Raw genomic sequence first — 22,932 nt, 5'->3', positions numbered from 1 at the left:
GGTACCTAGCATCCCCCAGAGCAACAGATCCAAGAGAAGAAGATGGAAGGGCAAGGTCTTTTATGGCTTATCCTCAGAAATCACACACCAACACATGCACTGTACTCTTTTTGTTAAATGGATGACTACTGTGTGACTGATGAGGAGAGCACTCTACAAGGGATACGAATACCAGGAGGCAAGGGTCATTAGGGTCGTCTTAGAGGCTGGCTACTACAACCAGTCACTAGGAAACTTACACCAAACTATATATATAATTTTGCTGGGCTCCATCCAAATGGATAAATATTAAAATATTACAAAAACAGGGGTTGAATTAACAACTTTTTAGTATAATTTATGATTCATATGTATGCGTGTATATATACATATATGTGTAGGTACATTTATATATACACATATATCTCATACTCCTTTATGATATATATCATATACTAGTAAGGAATGTCAAATGAAACTTAAAATCTTACATTTTTACATCTGTCAATGTATAAGATTCTGAAAGTAAATCCCAAAAAGAAGAAGATAAATCAGTTTTCAGGGCAGGTCACATTGTCAGACATTCTTCCTTACCGCTGTTCACAGGGATTGATGGAACTCAAGGAAGCCCTGCTAAAGGAAGAAATCTATTAAAGGAAATCTTCAGGTCCCTGAATTTTTAGGCACTACCATTCTTGTGGTAGAATCAGCTTGCCATCTTTGTTCTAATATACCTCTCACAAGCTGCTTCTATAGAAAGTTCAAAACAGTTTACAGAGTCATCAGTAATTTTTTTCCTGCTTGAAAAACCAGAAATAATGATCTCTTTTTGTGTCTTTAAGTGCTTACCTAATTGTTTTAGTTTTAGACCAATAGTGAGCATTGACGGTTGTATAGATTCTAGGAAAACCTCTCTTTCATATTCTTTGTCATAAGGGCAAATTATGTTGTTTTGACTTTGCTTTTTTTTTTTGCGGTACGTGGGCCTCTCACTGTTGTGGCCTCTCCTGCTGCGGAGCACAGGCTCCGGACGCGCAGGCTCAGCAGCCATGGCCCACGGGCCCAGCCGCTCCCCGCGCGGCATGTGGGATCTTCCCAGACCGGGGCATGAACCCGTGTCCCCTGCATCGGCAGGCGGACTCTCAACCACAGCGCCACCAGGGAAGCCCGACTTTGCATATTTTTAAGCAGAGGCTTTTTCCCCCGAATATCTCTCTCATTATTCATAACATTATTTGTCTATATCTGACCTTACATGGCGGGGGGGTGGGGTGGGGGGAGGTAATCCCTCAGGAGCAGGAGGAAACTTCCTTAAATGAAAAAGTATTTGCCAAAAGTCTACAGAAAAGATCATGCCCAACAGCAGTGGCATACCAGTAACACAACTGTAGACAATTTAAAACAATAATAAAACAGGCCAAAAGCCAATCTGCTTTTTATTTGCAGTTATAAACTAAAGCTGTGTTTGTGATATAGTATTCCTCCCTGAAAAAAACATTTGAGCATTTGTGAACATTTCTTCTTTATATGTAACATTTTTGGGAACTTTGGGGAAAAAATTGTCCATTCTTTTCAGTCTTACCTCATCAGTGGAAAATGCTGCAAAATGTAGGTATGTATAATAGTAAAAAGACTTCCCTAGACAAGATGGAGTGCACAGTATGAAGCTGTGTGTCAATTGAAGACAAATTTTGAAAAGCTAATCTCAATCTTTGAAGTTCTGTGTGATCCAAAAGAAAATATGAATACATGAGGATCAGCTCAGATTTTACTGTCTGCTATATGTGATTTTTCTTTTCTGAGTTATCTTGTTTTCTGGTGTGAAATTTTAGAGGTTAAATATCAAAATGATTTGCAAAGAGCCAGAATCAGCTTCAAACAATGTACAGTGAAATTCCAAGCTTTAAAATTGTTCCCTGAAGACCAGACAGAAATTTTAGAGAAGGCCATTAACCATGCAATCAAAAATAAAATAAACATTTAAATAGAAAAAAATCCATTTTTAAAGAAAATGAAAGGAGAAATGATAAAAGATACTGGTCTTACATTGCTAAAAGAAATCAAAAGGGTAATTTTGAGGGCCTTAATCATTTTCTTCAAGAACTGCACACTATTTCCAAAGCAAAAGATCAAATAATGTCAAGTCTTGCTGCCATTCAGCCATTTTTCAACAATACAGCATTATAAAGGCAACCCAGAGAGTGGGTGAAGATATTTGCAATGCATGTAACTGAGAAGCACTCACATCTAAAATCTACACATAAGAACTTGTATAGGTTAATAAGAAAATCAATTAGGAAAAAAGGACTTCTCAGTAGAAGAATGGACAAAAAACTTAGTTCACCAGAGAAGAAAACCCAATAAAAATTGACATTGAAAAGATGCTCAAAAAGAATAATCAGGGAAATGTGAATTAAAACTGCAATGAGATACAACTATACCTCCACCAATATAGCTGAATTTAAAAGACTGATGAGACTAATTGTTGACAAGAATGTGAAGCAACAGGAGCTCTCATATACGCCTAATAATACTTTAGAAAAAATGTGGCCCTACTTATTAAAGCTGAAGTTTGTATAGCCTATGATACAGCAATTTTATTCCTAGATTTTATTCCCAGATTAACTACATACATATGTACAGTAAGTTATGTACATTAATATTCATAGTGGTGTTACTTATACTGGAACACTGTTCCAGTATTGTCAGCAGTGTTACCCCAAACTGGAAACAACTCAAAAATCCATCAAATTCATATGGAACCACAAAAGATCCCAAATTGCCGAAGCAGTTTTGAGAAAACATAACAAAGCTGGAGGTATCCACCCTCCCAGACTTCAGAGTATCCTACAAAGCTACAGTAATCAAAACACCATGGTACTAGCACAAAAACAGACACACAGTGGAACAGAATAGAGAGCCCAGAAATAAACCCACACACCTGTGGTCAATTAATCTACAACAGAAGAGGCAAGAATATACAATAGAGAAAAGACAGTCTCTTCTGTGGTGCTGGGAAAACTAGACAACTACATGTAAAACAATGCGAGTAGAACATTACCTCATACAATATACAAAAATAAACTCAAAACAGATTAAAGACCTAAATGTAAGACCTGAAACTATAAAAACTCTTAGAACATAGGCAGAACACTATTTGACATAAATCATAGCAGTATTTTTTTTTGGATCTGTCTCCTTAGGCAAAAGAAATAAAAGCAAAAATAAATAAATGAGATATAATTAAACTTAAAAGCTTTTGCACAGCAAAGGAAATCATTGACAAAATGAAAAGACAGCATATGGAGTGGGAGAAAGTGTTTGCAAATGATATGACCAACAAGGGGTTAATATTCCAAAATATACAAACAGCTCATACTACTCAATATCAAAAAAAAAAAAAAATGGACAGAAGACCTGAGTAGACGTTTTTCCAAAGAAAACATACAGATGGCTAACAGGCACATGAAAAGATACTCAGCATCGCTAATTATTAGAGGAAATGCAAATCAAAACAATGAGATACCAGCTCACACCTGTCAGAATGGCTATTATCAAAAAGTCTACAAACAACAAATGTTGGCGAAGATGCGGAAAAAAGGGAACCCGTGTACACTGTTGGTGGGAATGTAAATTGGTACAGCCACTGTGGAGAACAGTACAGAGGTTCCTCAAAAAACTAAAAATAGAACTACCATATGATCCAGCAGTTCTACTCCTGGGTATATATCTGGAAAAAATGAAAACACTAATTTGAAAAGATACATACACCCCCATGTTCATACAGCACTATTTACTATCCAAGATATGGTAGCAACCCAAATAGCCATCAACAGATGAATGGATAAAGAAGATGTGATATCTATATTCAATACAATGGAATATTACTCAGCCATAATAAAAGAATGAAATCCTGCCATCTGCAGCAACATGAACAGACCTAGAGAATATTGTGCTTAGTGAAATAAGTCAGACAGAGAAAGACAAATACAGTATGATATCACTTTTTTGTGGAATCTAAAAAATACTACAAATAAATGTATATGTAAAACAGAAACAGACTCACAGATATAGAAAACAAACTAGTAGTTAACAGAGGGGTGAAGAAAGTGGGGATGGGCAAATTAGGAGCATGGGATTAAGAGACACAAACTACTATGTATAAAATAGATAAGCAACAAGGATACATTGTACAGCACAGGGAATTATAGCCATTTTCTTGTAATAACATTTAATGGAGTATAATCTGTAAAAATACTGAATCACCATACTATACACCTGAAACTAATATAATACTGTAAATCAACTATACTTCAATTAAAAATAAACAAAATAGGGGCTTCCCCTGGTGGCACAGTGGTTAAGATTCCGCCTGCCAATGCAGGGGACATGGATTCGAGCTCTGGTCTGGGAAGATCCCACATGCTGCAGAGCAACTAAGCCCATGCACCACAACTACTGAGCCTGCGCTCTAGAGCCCATGAGCCACAGCTACTGAGCCTTCGTGCCACAACTACTGAAGCCCGTGCACCTAGAGCCCGTGTTCCGCAACAAGAGAAGCCACCCCAATGAGCAGCCCCCACACCACAACAAAGATTAGACCCCACTCGCTGCAACTAGAGAAAGCCTGTGAGCAGCAACAAAGACCCAACGCAGCCAAAAATAAAATAAATTTATATAAAAAAATAAATAAAATGAAAAAAGCAATGCAAAAAATAAAAGATACACTCTGACATTTACCTTATAATATGGAAATGGATGATTCAGGAAATCCAAATAAAACCTCAGGCTAAATGAAAAAAAACAATCAGTAGAATGGATAAATAAATTGGGTTATTGTCATAAAGTGGAATACCATAGGGCAATGAAAATGAACACACTATAGGCAGTGACATAGTTGATTCTCACAAAAATAATATTGACCATGAGAAACCATATACAAAATAACACATACTGTATGATTCTATTTACATAAAGTTCAAAAACAGGCAAAACTAAATGATAATGTCTAGTTTGCAGAGGATGTTACAATTTGCTTTCAACCCCATTTTAGGAAATGCAAACATTTACCAATGTGCTAGCCAATTAACAAATATCAAACTCCAGAAGTAACTGTACAAAATCAGAATTTTTAGCAAACCATCTAGTGGCAGGCTGTGTCTGATCTCTGCTAAATTTAAATTTTTAAAGAGTGATAAAAACTTTAGGCACCCTGGGAGTAAGTATGTTTTCTTCAGTCTGCAATTTGGTCACAAGACATTATAGAAATTTATTTTCTAAAATTTCCATAAGGTCGTGGCTAAATACATAAAAATTTCCATGATTGGTAAAACCATGGTGGGCAAGATCAATATCTCAAAACAGGGATGAGGAGAGTGACTGGACACATATAATGACATTAAAGGTAAAAGGTATTTTTAAAAGAAAATTTTAGTTTTATTTCTAGGAGTTTATCCTGCAGATATACAGGTTCTGCATGCATAGTGTATGTACAACATACTCACTGCAGATTGCATGAGAGAAAATTGAATAGGGAAAACAGTTTAACTATATAGTTCAGCCGTATAATAGAGTAGCATTTTAATTATATTTAATTTAAAATTAAATTTTAACTATATTTAATTGCATATGTACATATGTATACATACATATATGTATACACACACACATACTTTTATATCTAGAAAATGTAAAGATAAATAGTAGCTACCACTGAGGATGGTATATGGAAATAGGGTGGTTGGAGAGATTTTTTTTTTTATATGCCATTTGTCACTGCCTAAAATTATTTTTCATGTTTGTACATTGTTTTTCATAATAATAGTAATAAAAATTGTTTACATTTTTCAGAGGAAACTTTAAAAGCTGCAGTATGTAAAAGTTTCAGCAAACATCTGGAACTAACCAGATCCTTCTTTGAGGGCTGACAAGAGACTCAGGCAGGGGCCTAATTTCAATTCACTGGGCCCACATAGCAGGGCCCAGGGCAGTGGTTTTTGAACTCTTTCTTGCCCATCCACAGTAGGAAATTTATTTACATCTTGCATCCTAGTAGTTTCACAAAATAGCACTTATTATCCAAGATACCGATTTTTTTTATTCCTTTCTATTCTGCTGGTCAAAACCTACTAAATTGATTTTGTGTATCATAATTACGGTTTTACTATCTAAATGTGCAAGCCTACTGCACCATGACCACAGAAAACATTGGTTTAAAGGCGCTTGGGCTTATCTCCAGTTTGGTTCTAGCCCTTGTCTCTTAAAGAGGGGGAGACTATCAACATCTCCTAGCCCAGAAGGGTTGAGACATGGCTGGGTGATGTGGAGTCTGCCTGGGAAGGGCCTGGAGCTCCAAGAGAGCCAGCTGAGGAAGAGGCTCCTTCTACACTCCTGACGTCATGCTCCACCCCCACCCACTGATGCCTCCTCACTCTAAACCTGAAAGGCAGCTTGGATTGTAGGTTGTTTTGTTGTGGTAATATAGTATAATATAAGAAACGAAGTTCAAGCCTCAAAGTAAGTGCCTCCTGAAAGCAAAGGGAAGAAAGCAGGAAAGGATAAAATCCAACTACAGAACAAGCACTTTCTCAAACTGAGTCAAAATCATTAGGTAGGAGACCCAGGAATGTGCATTTTAGCAAGCTCTGCTGGTGGTTCTTATGCACACCGAAGGTCTGTACCTAAAAGAAATGTACACAAAATAGATGGAATGCATCCTGAGCCTTCTACTTTGGGATTTAGATAGAGTTGGTTCATGAAATTCAAGGGACTCCCTAACTCTGAAACTCATAAATGATGGAGGGTGTTCACTCGGATACAATACCCATTCCTCTATCACAAAATTCACAAGATGCTTCAGTTATTAATACTGTCAACAGCCCTGTGAAGGAAGTTTGACTTCCCGAAGATCCACAGCTGTGATGAGATCTCAACCAGGACTTCTGGTTGCCATGCTAGTGTTCTTTTTCACTATGCTATTGAAAATGTTGGGGGGTGGGGTGGGATTATAGTTGAAATGGAATTTTGAGGGGAAAAAAAAGAGGATCAAAACATAGTACCTCTCAAACAACGAGATATTCTTTCTTACCCAGCATTGGTAAAAATTAGAAAGTCTGGGCTTCCCTGGTGGCACAGTGGTTGAGAGTCCGCCTGCCGATGCAGGGGACGCGGGTTCGTGCCCCGGTCCGGGAAGATCCCACATGCCGCGGAGCAGCTGGGCCCGTGAGCCATGGCCGCTGGGCCTGCGCGTCTGGAGCCTGTGCTCCGCGACGGGAGAGGCCCCAGCGGTGAGAGGCCCGTGTACCGCAAAAAAAAAAAATTAGAAAGTCTGACTCTATCAGATGTCATTAAAGGCATGGAACTCTGGGAACTCTTAGAAGCCTGTTGTGGGGTATATAAATTGGAACCAATTTGAAGAGCAATTCGGTTATATCTAGTAAAGCTGAAGATGCATATACCCCAGACTTATGATCCCGAGAAACTCTTTCATGTGTATCCAGTATATTTATTGCAGCATTTTTGTAATCAAGGCAGATCCAGTTCTGTGGGACTCAAAGCTTATGTATTTTGGGAGGTTCTCTTTAAGAAAAATAATACAAAATTACAAATACTAAAGTATTTATTTAGAATGAGAAGAAATTTCTTCAGCCTTGGAAATCCATTTCCCTTTATTCTGAGTTCCTTTATAAATGCTTTCTGATTGCTTCCTCTCTCACCCTACAATTCCTAGCAATTCCCAGCACTGCAGGGGGGAAAGAGATGGGAGGGAAGGCAGAGGGGAGATGTGCATGTGAATAAGGGGCTCTAAATTTCATGAGCTTCATGGTAAATCCGTCTCTGTTTGTAATATAGAAACACTGAAAACAGCCCAAATGGCTATCAGAATGAGAATGAATAAATTATGGTACATTTATATAATGGAATATTAAAAAGAATGAACTAGACCTACATGGATATATCTCAAAAACTAAATTTGAGTTGGTTACTAATGCTCTGCTGTGTGTATTCCTTTAATTGACCATTTACTCATCAGTTTCCCTTTCTAGATTATGAGCTGCTTTTCTGAAAGTTCAAAACTACAAATGTGACTTTTTATGCTCTGTGCATGTACCTTACCATTTTTCAAGTTAAGTTATAGTCACGATTGTTAGCTCCTTCAGAGAAACCCAAGATGCTTACAATATCCACTTCTTTTCTACATCTAATGTCTCCATAATTTCTGCATCAAGTACTATGTTCCTTTGTACTCTGAAGTCATGACCTTGAAATCAAGTTTTGGGTGTTGAAAGTTTTATGACTAGATTCAAGCACAATGAAAACCATGAACACTGACTGGTACTCCATGGTAGTATGGGATATCAGCATAGTGCCTACCTTTTAGAAGCTCTGAAGCTTTGCAAGCTTAGCTGGAAACTGTCAAGGCGAGCCTGGTTAAAACCTTCCCCAAAGCTGACAAGTAATGCTGACAGTGTTCATTGCACACACCTGCAGTATCAAAAGGTAACAGGAAGGATGTTTCACTTCTGTTCCTCACTTCAGGGCCCTTCAGGGAACTCCATGGATCATGGAGAGCCTGGTATGCATGCTAAAGAAAGCAAGTCCTCTTTATGTTGTAGGGAGAACAACTGAAGGGTTGCTTGATCACTGGATTACAAATGGGTAAGAGAATGGACTCTAGTGCCAAACTGCCAGTGTAACTTGGTACAAATTATGAAACCTCTCTGAGTTTCAGTTTCTCCTTTGAAAACGGGATGATGTTACTACCCCTACTTCAGAGGGCTGTTATGAGGATTAAATGATTGAATATGTGAAGAATATATTAACAGTATACATTAATATTAACATATTAATCCTGGAACATAGTAAGGATTCTGTGGCACTAGCCATCATTATTACCAGCAGTAATATATTCATTTTAGAAAGATCACTCTGGCAACTGTCTGGAAGATGATGAATCCAAAAGGGGAAGTGTCACTCCAACACTGAAAATAGAAATAAATAAGAAGATGATATGATTTGATACAGTACGAAGAGTGGCTTGAACTTAGCACCAGACACACAAATACTGTAGTCAACTTTCAGTGATCTACATTTTAAATGAACTATCGCTAGTTTTCAGTTTCACCCACTGGTTTCCCTTGCCTTCATCATACTACTGGCCAGTGGTCCCCTGCTCAGAAAGCAACACTCTGACTTAAACAAGTAGTAGGTGACAGGGTAAAAGAAGTCAGGATCCTCACTCTCTGAGACTCAGACTTCAGTTCTTAAGATGCATACTGGGGAGGACCAGGTAAAGAAAGAAGGCAAGACAAACAGACGGCCTGGGTAGGAAGTGAGCCAACTGGTCACTATTTGTGGTCCCTTGGACAAGGTAGCATAGTCAAAGAGGAGATTTGAACTGGGATACATATCATTGGTATGTACGCCAGATTGTCTTGTTCCCCAGATTTTGCAACCAATACCAAAGACATACTTTTTTTTTTAAGGCCCATAGCTACATAATTCAGAAGGCACTTAGCTGCAAGCTTCCATATTTCTGTTCTCAAGGTTCAGGAAGTGTCCAAGAACTTGGTATTTTCGTGGGTGCTATTTTCTAGTCTGTTTTGAGAACAGTTTTACAATTCTTCCAGGCTTTTTGCCCTCCTGGCAACTGTTCTTGGCTACCTTCTGGCAGGAAACACTTTCCTACATCCCAACCTGGCAAAATGCTGATCCTCCTCCAAAACTTAGCTTATTTCCTTTCGTAGGCTACCACTTCACTTGGCTTATACATTTATATTGGTACTTATTAGTTTATATTACAATTCTCTGTTTTCTTGCCAGTCTCCATGTCTAGACCATGAGTTCCTTGATGGAAGGGACAATGGTTTTATTTCCCACCTTGGAGAGACTGTATAGCATAACAGTTTAGTGGATGGAGCCAAGATTTCCAGGTTTAAATCTCACGTTTATAGAATGTATATCCTTGAGCAAGTCATTTAACTTTTCTGTGCCTAAGTTCTCTTATCTGTAAAATGGGCATAATAATGGTGCAACTTTAAGTAACTAGCCCTTCTTTCTTTTAATCAGATAGAAAACTAGTTCATGAGTATCAATGAGTTACAGAAAAAAAATTATTTTTGATACGTTTAAAAGGTGGTCTAGGGCTTCCCTGGTGGCGCCGTGGTTGAGAGTTCGCCTGCCGGTGCAGGGGACACGGGTTCGTGCCCCGGTCCGGGAAGATCCCACATGCCGCGGAGCGGCTAGGCCCGTGAGCCATGCCCGCTGAGCCTGCGCGTCCGGAGCCTGTGCTCTGCAACGGGAGAGGCCACAACAGTAAGGCCCGCGTACCGCAAAAAAAAAAAAAAAGGTCGTCTAATACATGAAGGGGTCATTGTTTCCAGGTCAAATAAACGCAGATAACTGTGTTGGAAAAGGAAACAGAGAGGCTCAAAGATTCTGGCAGGCAATGCCCAGCAATTCCTCCACTGTCTCTCCAACAGCTTAACACTGTCAAGCTTTCTCTGACTACCCCGTTCCAAGTCTCTTCACTTACTCTTACCTGTCAAAGGGTTACCTTCTGTAGCAAGCCATCTTTGGCATCCCACGCTTAGGCTGTGTCAGGGAACTGATCACCCTTTTATTCAATTGTCTGTTTAGATGTCTGATACCACCCCACTGTGACTTTAGCAGGGGCTCAGAACTCCGAAAAGACTGATCCCCTCACACTAATCCTCTCAACAATCAAGTCTCCTTCTGGTCCGCTTTCCTTCTGCATCAGTCACTCCTCGCCCTTCACTTTGCGTTCCTCAGCATCACCCGGAAGCTTTAGAAATGAAGACTCTCATACCTCGCCCCAAGCGGGTTACCTAGTTCCTTCAAAGCTAACCTCTACAACCCTAGCGTCTTAACTCCGCCCCATCTCAGCTCCTGACCCCGCCCCTTCCTCCGCTTCGCCGCCTCTTCACATGGAGTCACAAGTACGCATGCTCCCTCTGAACTTCCTCGTAGCGTGATGACGTTAGCGTTGGCGTGGTGACGTAGGGGTGGGTGCCGCGCGTGTTTCAGCTAGGAGGAAGCGCGTGAGTTTAGAAGCCACGCGGGGTTGTGGGGTGTCCCGGGAGCTCAAGGCGTGCGCTTTCTCTTCGGCCGTTCGCCGCTGAAAGTCTTGTGTCCTTTCCGCCCTTTCGGGGTGGGGGAAAGCAGAGCTTCTCCACGAGCTGGGGCCCGTGAAGGAGAAGGGAGCCAGCGGGGGACTCTGGAGTGCCTGAGGGCAGGGCTGCGGCCCGGAAGAGGGGAGGAAAAGAGAGGGTTCTCGTAGGCAGGGTACGCACGCGCTGGGATCAGGGCTGGTCCCGAGAAGGGCCTGGGGCGGCCGCGCTATGTTCGGGGCCCGGTGCCTGCTCCGAGCCCTGCGCTCCTGTTCCTCGGCTCCCTGCCCAAGGCACAAACCTTCAGCCAAACTGAGCGTGCGGGACGCTCTCGGGGCCCAGAACGCAAGTGGGGAGCGCGTTAAGGTCCAGGTTAGTGTATCGGAAGGCGGTGGGTTTGTCTTTTTCGTTGACTGATATGGCACGTCCACGTCTAGGCATTCCTTGTGCTGTCGGGTCGGACAGAACGACCGGCAGGGCAAAGTTAGAAAATGTAGACAATCGTGTGGGTCCACGTTTTTCTCCTCTCATTGGTTACCGTTAGTTTTGCCTGGAAAGTGCTGGAACTTTGCTTGCATGGTACAGGTTATTACCCGTAAACTTGTTAATCATACAGCAAAATGAACGAGCCCCTTTTCTTTTGTCCCTCATAACGTGTGTCCACAGTTATATAGCTCCTTGAGTGCAGGAACTATGTCTTACCCGTCTTGATAGTCACACATAGCTGGCGGTAAATATTTGTTCAACTAAATCATACCTTTTATTGAACTTTTAACCACCTCAGTGCCTAAAATGGGGCTTTGCATAAAACTTATGTTAATAAATTAGGAGAACGAGTGGAGTGTAGCAGTCTGAAAGAGCTCTGGAGTCAAGCTGCCTCGGTTTAAATCTCTGCCTCTTAGTAGCTTGTTAATTATGGGCGTGTCACTTAACGTGCTCTAAACCTCAGTTCCCTCTTACGAGAATGGAGATAATAGTCCTTACCTCACAGAGTCCTGAAGATTAGTTACAAAACATTTAGGGCAGTGGCCCACCGTGAATAAATGTTAGTTGCTATCATTTCTCTTGTTAATAATAATATTTGCAGCGGCTCCACACAGAAGGTACCTCCTTAAAGGAGCAGACCAAGCAAGGAGGTTTGACTTACTAGGTTGCTGAAACACACTGATGCAGTTATTTTTGCTGTCCTCACATATCCTTGATTTTTAGCAGTATGACCAATTTCCCCCTCTTTGCATTTCTTTGGGTTTCATATTCTTTCTATTATCCAAATCAAAACTTTTTCTTGCATTAATCTATTAATTCGACATACATTAATACCTTTGTGTGCTAGTCTAGAGAGGATTCAAAGATGAAAAGAATGGAACATACTCGCTAGGTTAGAGGCTTTCACTTTAGTGCTGTGCAGTGTAATTTAGAAGTATCTGAATTGAGTGGTACTGTAATTGTAAAATAGACACTAATTTTGAAGAACAAAAGAATGCAAACTATCTCAGTATTTTTAATATTGATTACATGTTGATATATATTTTGGGTTCAATAAAATATACTATTAAAATTAATTTAACCCATTTCTTATGTAACCACTAAAAAAGTAAAATTGCATATGTGGCTCACATATTTTTGTCAGACAGCCCTGGTCTGATGGATAAGACAAGAAATGACAACAATGTGATAAGTATTAGTGGTATAAATAGAAAACTTTGAGAATACAGAGAGGGAAGTTCTTAACAGTGTGAGGAGGTCAAAGAAGACTTCTTGCGTGAGGTGACATTTCAGCTGAGTCCAGAAGGATGTGTTCCTCAGGCACAGGAACCAGGGATAGGGTGGAAATATCATTTCAGAAGAGCTTGTTGACAAGCACATGAACTTTGAACTGAGATCTGTGTTTGAATTCCACCTGTACTACTTGGTAACCTTGAGTATTTAACAAGGTTATCCTAACTTCTCTAAATATGTTTCATCTCTAAAGTGATAGTTCTTGTGAGGATTAAGTAGAAAAATACTTAAAAAGAGCTTAGGACAGAAGTACATTAAACAGTGCTCCATAAATGTTAACTTTTACTAACAAGTAAAAAGCAAGGCATTGGTGCTTTGGATTGGGCATGTTCAATTTATGAAGGGCCTTGTATGTGAGACTGAGGCAATTTACACTTTATTCAGTGTAGCCCTGGAGAAAGATCAAGCACTTCCTAGTAGACTTAGGTTTAAATTCAGGCTCAGCCGTTTACCAGCAGTGTGGCCTCAGGCAGGTTATTTAACTTCTCTGAGCCTTAATTCTTCACTTGTAAAACGGGAATAATGATAATCCACATTGCTGTTGTGAGGAGGAGGTGAAACAGTATATGAAGAAGGTAGTAAAATGTTTGTTACATAGTAGATGTTCAGTACATGATAGATATTCTTCCACTGGATATATTCATGGATTTTCTACTGTGTGCCTGACAATAGCCTTCAATGCAACTAAAAATGTGATTCCTAAATCCACAAAATATTATGGACATGCAAATAAGTAATAGAAGGGCTTTAATAACAGTGTCTATTAGGGTGTGGTGGGGATACAAAGAAAGTCAGGATCAGTACAGTTTTTCTAAGTAGGATTATCTCACTTTTCCCAAGCACATTTGATGGTTAACCGAACACCATCAGCTGTTCACAGTTGTTCAGAGGCTGCTAGAATATTCTCTCAACCTCTATGCTAGTTAAATTTAACTAGCATAGAGGTTGTCATCTGTGAGAGAGCTGTTTTTAGTGTTCTACTTGAAGACATCTCATTTGTACTCATGCATACCTGTCATTTAAATTCAGAGTGCCTTTGAAAGTTTATGTGCTACTTAATATGATCATAATAAGTTTCTTGAGAACTCTTTTAGTATGATACTTTGTAAAAAAGAAAACCCCATAAAGATGTTTCTAGTCTATAACTACATAATCTCCCTTCTGGGAATTTGATATAAAAGGAGAAAGGAACCAAAATGTGTACCCTATTATGTGTAATGGTGGGGGAGAGGGGCAGGGGCCGGAAGAAAACCTGGAATATTAGGGAGATTGGTTATGTGAATTAGGCTCATCAACCTAACGGGATTTGGGACATCTTATTCAGAATGATGAGCTTTATTAACAAAACGGCAACAGCAAAAAAGGTGGAATGCCAAAGCTGTATTTCACTGTGATGAGGACCATATAAAATTATATATGCATATTGGTAAACTAAAAGCAATTGATTTGTTCAGGCGGGATTATGAAGACTTATTTTTTTTCATTTAGTCCTCTGTGTGTATGTGTAATGAAAATATAAAATGTTTGTATTTTAAACTCACATTTAGAAATATTTCTCATAAGGGATGGATTCGTTCAGTCCGATCCCAGAAGGAAGTCTTGTTCCTGCATGTAAATGATGGGTCATCTTTGGAAAGCCTTCAGGTTGTAGCAGATTCAAGCTTTGACAGTAGGTGAGGTTTTGTTTGTTTGTTTGTTTGTTTTAAAGAGTACTTTGAATTTTTTTCATCTCCTCTGTTCCCCATTTCCCTAATCTAAGTGTTCATATCGCCCCCTCAGTGATCTTTCTAAACAAATCTTTTCATAGCTTTGAGGCTCAAGTCCAAATACTTAGAATCAAGATCCTTCTCTCCTCTCTCTAACATCTTCACATGACAATATCCCCCACCTATCCTTTGCTTCTCTCTCAACTATGTGCAGCTCTTAACCCAATTAAAGGTAAAATCTTCTATCATTAAATGGTTTAGGGACTTCCCTGGTGTTCCAGTGGTTAAGACTCCATGCTCCTAATGCAGGGGGCCTGGATTTGATCCCTGGTCAGGGAATTAGATCCCGCATGCCGCAACTAAGACCTGGTGCAGCCAAATAAATAAATAAATAATAGTTTAATGTTTTGAGAGCAAGGTTGGTATTAATATGAGGGCTACATGTAAGATCTTGTTTATGCTATTGTTTTGTTATTATAGAGAACTGGCCTTTGGGAGTTCCGTGGAAGTTCAAGGGCAGCTGGTAAAAAGTTTGTCCAAAAGGCAAAATGTGGAACTGAAGGCAGAAAAAATTGAAGTTGTTGGAAATTGTGATGCCAAGGTATGTGTTGTGACACGATTATGGAGGCCATTAAGGCTTAATTTAAAACATTAGCAACGTTTTAAGTATGATTATTGGGAAGATGGCACTTGGAACTTTTCGATTGTGACTTCTAGGTAATTGGAACAGGCTATAGACTGAGGAATGTAGAAAGAGTAGCAAAAAGTATTTATGTAGACGGCTGGAGCCTTAGGAGTGAGAGCTAAGTGATAATACTCTGTGTATCTCTGTGGTGCCTGTCACTGTTGAGATTTGCCACTTTACAAGCCTGCCTAGTCAGCTGCAGTGACAAAGACATACCAGGGCAAACCACGTTCTTAGGAAAGCTCTGCCTAGAAATTACTTTTGCATGATCTAGAACTGTACCATCTGGTGCAATAGCCACTAGCCACCCATGGCTATTTAATATTAAATCAGTTAAAATTAAATTAAAAATTCAGTTCCTCAGTGACATTAGCCATATTTCAAGTGCTCAGTGATCACATGCAGCTAGCAGCTACCGTACTGCATTGCACAGGTACAGATCATTTCCGTTTATCACAGAAAATTCTGTTGGATGGTGCTAGACTGTGGGGATGCTTAGGCTGAACAAAGATAAGAAATTCTACATTAAGACATGTTTATTCCTGTTTTTGCAAGACTCTTCTGTTAGTAGCTTTTTATGTATAGCCTGATAAAGAGGTTAGAGGGAATAAAACCATAGATTATCAATCCAGTTTCTATTTGGAGAAAATGAGACCCAGTCAGGTAGAATGGCTTGCATTAGGTTATATTGCTGATTAGTGGCACAGCTGAAGTTTATGTGCTAGCCATTTTAACCCCCTGTGGTTTAGCTATACTCATCTTCAAATATTTAATGAACAAAAAATGAGGAATATAGGGAAATAGCATCATTTTAATTCAAATTCACTTTTAGTTCTTTTGGATAATTGAAATGTTAACCATTTTTATTTTTGCTTTTTTAGAGGGATGTTTGATTATTAAAAATTTGCCATGTGTTTTACTCTTCTTAAATTGTTTTCCCTTGGTGGGTATTGATGCTTTCCACTACTCTTCCCCCTCATTTCAGTGTCATTTTTAAGTATTCAGCATTAGGGAATTCTGAACCTGCTAACAGTCCCCAGATTCCTATTAATGTGATCATATTGTCACTTTCGTAGGTATGGGACGTATTTCTATATGACATAAATTAATGTGTGCACAAGGCCTAAAAGGAATAGATAGCTATGTTGGTAGCCTGTTTTAGAGTTCTTTTACTTAGCTTCTCTGTTATCTTTTTTATTGAAACTTTGGTTTTGGTCTGAAACTTTTATCCTATCTTCTCAATCTTGTAAAATGAGTGGGGGCAGGGAAATTTTTCTAGGTAGAGTCATAATTTCCTTTAAAATTTTTATGAATATACATTGCTCGTCCAGATGATACAAAGCTGTTGACCCTCGCTCATGTTCTGAAACAGCAGCACATGTTGATAAATGGTGATAAATAGTGCTAATTGATTATGAGCGCTTGTGGACTTTCAAGACATTTGGGCAATTTTAAAATTCAATACCAGCTGTGTGTATACAGCTGTAGAAAACATACTGTTTAATATCTACAATATTCTAAACTCATGTGTGCCAAACAGTGGAGTGTTTTGGGTAACTATATCCTAATCTCTCTATTTGTAAGTAGTGATTGATAGCTAACCGATAGAAATTTGATAAATAACAGATTAGCCTTGGTGATAATAAGTAACTTTGCCCAAGGTTACAAAGCTAATAAGTAGTAGAGCTGAATTTAAACCCACATCTTTCTGATTTCACTCACTGTTCTAACTTGTTAGAATTAATGTGGACCATGTTCAGTTATGTTAAGAAATAAGGAACAAAAGCGTCTTAGTTTTATTCTAAAGCATTACTATTTAACAAATGCCCTGTAAACTGATTTTATAAAACTGTATTTCTTTTAGCTTCTAACTTGTTTTTCCTTTTATTGTCAGGCTTTCCCTTTTAAATATAAAGAGAGGCATCCTCTGGAGTATCTGAGACAATACCCTCACCTTAGGTGTAGGACTAATGTTCTGGGTTCTATACTGAGGGTTCGCAGTGAAGCCACAGCTGCTATCCATTCTTTCTTTAAGGTAAGGAGCTTTGCTTCTAGGTGTTCTTTCTTGTGAAGAAGTTGAATAATTGTAATACTGGAGTATTATCCTGAAAGTTCTTCAGGTTATTTATTCCAAGCACCCTTTATTGTGTGGTACTTTTTTCTTTGGCTGATTTTAAATTTTCTGTTTATCACTGGTTTTGAGTGATTTGATTTATGTGTGCCTTGGCACAGTTTTCTTTATGTTTCTTGTATTTGGAGTTCATTGAATTTCTTGGATCTATGCATTTTAATTTTCACCAAGTTTTTCAGTCATTATTTCATCAAATATTTTTATGTTACCTCTCTCCTTTGGGGACTTCAGTTACCCATATATTAGGCCACTTGATGATATCCCAATAGCTCTCAGATGTTCTTTTCTTTTTAAAAAATCTTTTTTTTCCAGCGTGTTTCTTTTGGATAGTTTCTATTACTATGTCTTCAAGCTTACCAATCTTCTCTTCTGCAGTGCCTAATTTCTTATTCCTATCCAGTGCATTTTTCACCCCATATCTAAGTGAAAGGCTTCATATCTAAGTGTTTGATTTGGGCCTTTTTTTTTTAGTGTCTTCCATGTCTCTACTTAACTTTTTTGAACATATGCAATACAGTTTTAGTTAAAACTGTAGTTTTCATAGCTGTTTAGTAACTTTTTACATCCTTCTAACGTGTCAGCTACAAGTCAGTTTTAATTGATTGATTAGTCTCTTCATTATAGGTTATGTTTTCCTGCTTCTTCGTATATCTGCTAATCTCTGATTAGGTGCCAGACCTTGTTAATTTTACCTTGTTGGGTGCTGGATATTTATAAAGCTTCTTAAGCTTTGTTTTGGTATGTAGTTAAGTTACTGGAAGGGTCTTGCTTTTATGATTTGTTAAGTAAATCTGGAGCAGTGCTCAGTCTGGGTCTGATTATTCCCCACTACTGAGGCAAAGCCTTCCTGAGTATTCTACGTAGTGCCTTGTGAATTACAAGATTTTCCAGCCTGGTTTGTGGGAGCAGGCATTGTTTCCAGCCACATACGAGCACCAGGCGCTGTTTCCTCTAATCGTTGTGGATGGTTCTTTCCCTGGCCTTGGATAGTTTCCTCACTTGCATGTGCTGATCATTCCTCCACCTAATACTCCAGGGTGACTCCCTGTACATCTCTGGAGTTGTTGGACAACTGTCTGCTCTCTGGTACTCTGTCCTGTCAGTTCTAGCCGCTTTGGTCTCCTCAACTCAGGGAGTCTGCTGGGCTCCACTTTATTTCTCCCTTCTTCCTGCTGTGGCCTGGAAAATCTCAAGGTAGTAAGCTGGGCTGCTGGTAGGGTTCACTGTGTTTGTTTCCTATCTCTCAGGGATCACTATCCTTTGTTGTCTGATATCCCGTGTCTTGAAAACCAGCATTTCATGTGGTTTGCTTGTGGATTTTTTTTTTTTTTTTTTTTTTTGCGGTACGCGGGCCTCTCACTGTCATGGCCTCTCCCGCTGCGGAGCACAGGCTCCGGACGCGCAGGCTCAGCGGCCATGGCTCACGGGCCCAGGCGCTCCGCGGCATGCGGGATCCTCCCAGACCGGGGCACGAACCCGTGTCCCCTGCACCGGCAGGTGGACTCTCAACCACTGCGCCACCAGGGAAGCCCTGTTTTTGTTTTTTTGTTGTTGTTTCAAATGGGAGGGTAAATCTAGTTCCTATTTCTACATTTTAGTCGCAGACATTTTATATACAGTAAGCACTAATTTTAAAAAAATTATTGGTGTTGATCAAGTAGATTGATCTAATGCCTAAAGACATTTTGTCTCATTTAGCTTTGCTTTTCAGCCATTTCCCCCAACCCGGGAAAGCCACAGTGGAATGTAGTTTGTAAGTTGATGAGGTGAACGGACCCTCCTTCCATGTGGTGGATGGAAGGGCTCCAAAAGCAAGAGTGACCCAATGGATAAAGTTCAGTATTATTCCATGTAGTTTTGGAACTCTTCCTAATCCACTTCTCCAGATCCAGCTCACTTGCAAAGATTGTCTGACAGCGTACCCTTCCCTTGGACAGCATCCAAATTCATGCAGGCCCAGCCCTGCCATAGCACACGAAGGAAGTTCTTGCTCTTTGAAAAGCTCCTTAAGAGGTAATTTTTGATGTGACAGCTAAAGAACATCATGGCTTTAAAGCATAAGAATAAACAAAGAAAAATAAATCACATTATACAGTGTCATCCCATTATAGTGTGAAAGGGTGTGTTTACATATGCTCTCATAAACTTTCTTATGCATCTTCCATATGGCTTTTTTTAAAAATAAATTTATTTATTTATTTTTGGCTGTGTTGGGTCTTCGTTGCTGCCCATGGGCTTTCTCTAGTTGCGGTGAGCAGGGGGCTACTCTTCATTGCGGTGCATTGGCTTCTCATTGCAGTGACTTCTCCTGTTGCAGAGCACGGGCTCTAGGCGCGCAGGCTTCTGTAGTTGTGGCTCGAGGGCTGTAGAGCACAGGCTCAGTAGTTGTGGCACACGGGCTTAGTTGCACCGTGGCATGTGGGATCTTCCTGGACTTGAACCCGTGTCCCCTGCATTGGCAGGTGGGCTCTTTACCACTGCGCCACCAGGGAAGTCCCATCCATATGGCTTTTCAATAGTGCTTGAACCATACAAACAGAAAATTTGTTCAGATGTAAAAATCTTTTTTCCCTATATGGCTTTAACAGCTGATAAAGTCAGTGGATCTGCTTTAATTCTGAAAATTTTATGGATTTCTGGCCAGTAGGTGGTGGTATTGGCAATCCATTAACAAGTGGGTTTTACCTAATTTATACATTTCTTATTACTTGAAGTTTTCACAGGTATGTAAATAATTTTAAAATAATAAAAAACACTAGAAAACTCTGAAATCAAAGAATAAGCAAAGTAAAGTAAAATTTAAAAAATATTTTAGGTGGTTGAAAATAATGAATTTTAGCACTGTTGGTGATGGTTATAAAGGTAGGTACTTTTGAGTCTTATAAGTTCACTTTTTAATTGTAAAGCTCTGGAAAATATAATCCTGATACCTCCTTCTAAGATGTCACCCACTTGTGTATGTGACAGGATTGAATTGTTTAAAGAAATAATGGGAGTACTATAGGACATATTAAATATTATTTATATATTATCCTATATTTGGTACTGTTTCTATGTTTGTTACTTTAGGCTCCCTAAAACATGTTAAGAACTAAAATGTAAAATTTTCAAAAATTTCAGACCTTGAAAATATAGGGAAAAAGAAACTTGAGCACAAACCTTTTAGTTAGGATACTTTAAGGATCTAGAGTTTTTTGGTTTGAGTATCAAAAATGTTTAGTGTATAACTTGCTTTGCTTATAAAATTGACACATTTGCTGAGTACTAAAACATGACTATCTAGAATTCTCAAAAAATGAGTTATTTACAAGAGGTGAGTTTCTCAAATAATAGGATTATCTCTTTAGGCACCAATTTTTTTTCTAATTTCCAGTGGCAGTTATCCTAAAATGTATTACATACTTCCCTGGCTTCCTGAAGTGAGCCAACAGAAAAGAGTTTGCCCTTTCCTGGTGAGTTGAGGTTCTTCCTCTGAGTATCAGATTGTTCTCTTCTCAGTATGGCAGTGCCTTCAAAGCCTGTCATGGTGAGGAGTGTTCTTTGACCCTGCGTTGAATGACCCTAGACTGCTGTGTCTTTGAGTTCCTGTGACTGCTTTTTATGGGGTGTTTTTTTGGTTTTTGTTTTGTTTTTTTGGTCTCTTGCTGTCACTTTTTGTCGCCAGTGGTGTGTCTGTGGCTAGCAATTGCTGTCATGTTTCTTTTTTGTTGATTCTGATTAAATAATATTTATTTTGTGTGTGTTAAAGAAAAATATAGTCCATGACTCTTTGAGTGATGTGTATGGGCCTTAGTACATGAATTTTGTAATTTTCAGATACTCATTCATTGCCTTATAAATATCTGGTTATAGCAATGTGTATCTATCAAAATACTTAGATATTTAGAGGTGATGGGTGGGATCTGAATAATTGGGCCAAAATTTTTGACCCCTTCTCTGGCCTTCATCTCTCTTATTAGGAACCCCTTTGCTGTGGGATAGGATAAGTACCTGACAGTGGAACCCCACTGGAGGCAGCCTCTGAGAGTACTCCTGCTATTTATTTTCCTACTTCTCTATCCACTTTCTCTTTTGTGGACTTTGTTCTCGTCTTTGTTGTTCCTTTGTACCCTCTCCTGTATAACTTTTGGTGGTAATGATATAGACTTTGATATGATAAGCCTTGCTAGCACTGTTAAGGCTTAAAAAGCTGATGATGCCTTTTGAAAGGTTTAGCATTATTTGAGAATTGAGAATAATTCCCACTATTTGAGTGATTAAAAAAAAAATCCCATACAGTTATTTTCATAAGATTTACAGCATTGTTCCTTGTGGCAGTTGACCAGTTCTAACTTAGGCAATTATATTTAGCCGTTAAATTTTCTCCTCCCTCTCGCCACCCTTGTTTCCTTTGGATTTTTCACTTCCTTTCTTTGTTTACTGCACTCATGCTTATAGTTGCCTTATGTGGAATAAATGATTCATGTCCATAATTCTTGGCTTCTAGGAGATAAAAATTTTATGCAGTAATGTTATTGATTCTATTTCATTTGTTCTCTATAATGTGCTCTGTGCAGCACCTCACCACATGTTGTTCCCAGATTAAGTACATATTTGAACACTTACTGAGACTCCTAATTTATAGCTTGAAAATTTAATCAGTCTGCATCATAAGGCAAGTTGTTGGCTGGATACTTTGTATCATAGCCAGAATACTTGAATTCAACCTTTTTAGGAAGGAAGGGGTAAATTTGGGAGGCCCCTGGTAATACACTGACATATTTTACATTCCACCAGTAGGTACTGGCAGAATTTAGCAGAGATTAGATGGATATATATGAACTTATTGTATTGATGTCAAGAACAAAATGTTTACATTGAACACATACTCTTATGCCTTTGCAGAATAAATTCACTTTAGCTGCCTCCACCCCCACCCTGCAGCATTTATGCTGTCTGTAACCTTTCGCCTACATCCATAGTCAAAGTGAAAGAAGCATAACCTTGAAGTTGCTGGGTTATTTCAGTTTTACTAGCAACAGCTTTTGTGGTTCACTAATGGAAATAGTCTCAGACTTTAGAGCAGAAGGATTGCAGTTGGGTGCCTTAGTAATGGATGGGTTTGCTGCTCACAATCTTCCTTGAGGCAAAGGAAGTGCACTGCCTGTGCCATGTGCGGTGCACTGTGCCATCAGTTTAATGACAGACTTCCTAAAAATCATTCCTGCCTTTTTGCTGTTTATTTCTGCGGCCCCTGACTGTCAACCTTAATTTATCTCCTTTTTGGTGGTTTGTTACAATTGAGGGTCTCATTCCAAAATAACAACTTAATATTGATCACTTTTATTCCCTTAGCAGTGTGGGCAACATCATTATGCATTAGCCCTGAGTGAGTGTGCGTGTGTGTGCGTGTGTGTTAAATCACTATCAGTCTGTTGGAAAAGTGGAAAGAAGAAATGGCACCAGAGAGAGATCCTGAGCACCTAGGTTCTAGTCCCGGCTCTGACTCTGACTCATTGTATGATTTTGGCCTCTCATTAAATC

General features: G+C 39.2%; 2 protein-coding genes across 19 annotated transcripts in view; one reads left to right on the top strand and one right to left on the bottom strand.

The window, feature by feature from the left end:
• USP35 (ubiquitin specific peptidase 35) overlaps nt 1-22,932 on the bottom strand; it is an 873,752-nt gene that overhangs the window by 450,782 nt on the left and 400,038 nt on the right. The gene's annotated exons all lie outside the window — the stretch shown is intronic.
• Nucleotides 10,996-22,932, top strand: part of NARS2 (asparaginyl-tRNA synthetase 2, mitochondrial) — a 148,422-nt gene continuing 136,485 nt past the window's right edge. For 12 of the 18 annotated variants that reach the window (XR_004476849.2, XR_004476848.2, XR_004476850.2 and 9 more), the window contains exons 1-4: nt 10,997-11,480; nt 14,451-14,560; nt 15,074-15,194; nt 17,173-17,313. Coding sequence is in view for 3 of the 18 variants with exons in the window: in XM_004279842.3 (XP_004279890.1) it covers nt 11,340-11,480; nt 14,451-14,560; nt 15,074-15,194; nt 17,173-17,313 (513 nt within the window). In the remaining 15 variants the exon portion in view is untranslated. Of the gene's footprint in view, nt 11,481-14,434; nt 14,561-15,073; nt 15,195-17,172; nt 17,314-22,932 lie in introns of all 18 variants that reach the window. The other 6 variants (XR_007478836.1, XR_004476851.2, XM_049713613.1 and 3 more) reach the window with 4 other exon arrangements.

The sequence above is a fragment of the Orcinus orca genome, chromosome 8, assembly GCF_937001465.1.
Source record: "Orcinus orca chromosome 8, mOrcOrc1.1, whole genome shotgun sequence".
NCBI lineage: Eukaryota > Metazoa > Chordata > Mammalia > Artiodactyla > Delphinidae > Orcinus > Orcinus orca.
Note: the sequence above shows the minus strand (reverse complement) of the source record. Positions and strands in the feature narration are given on the sequence as shown.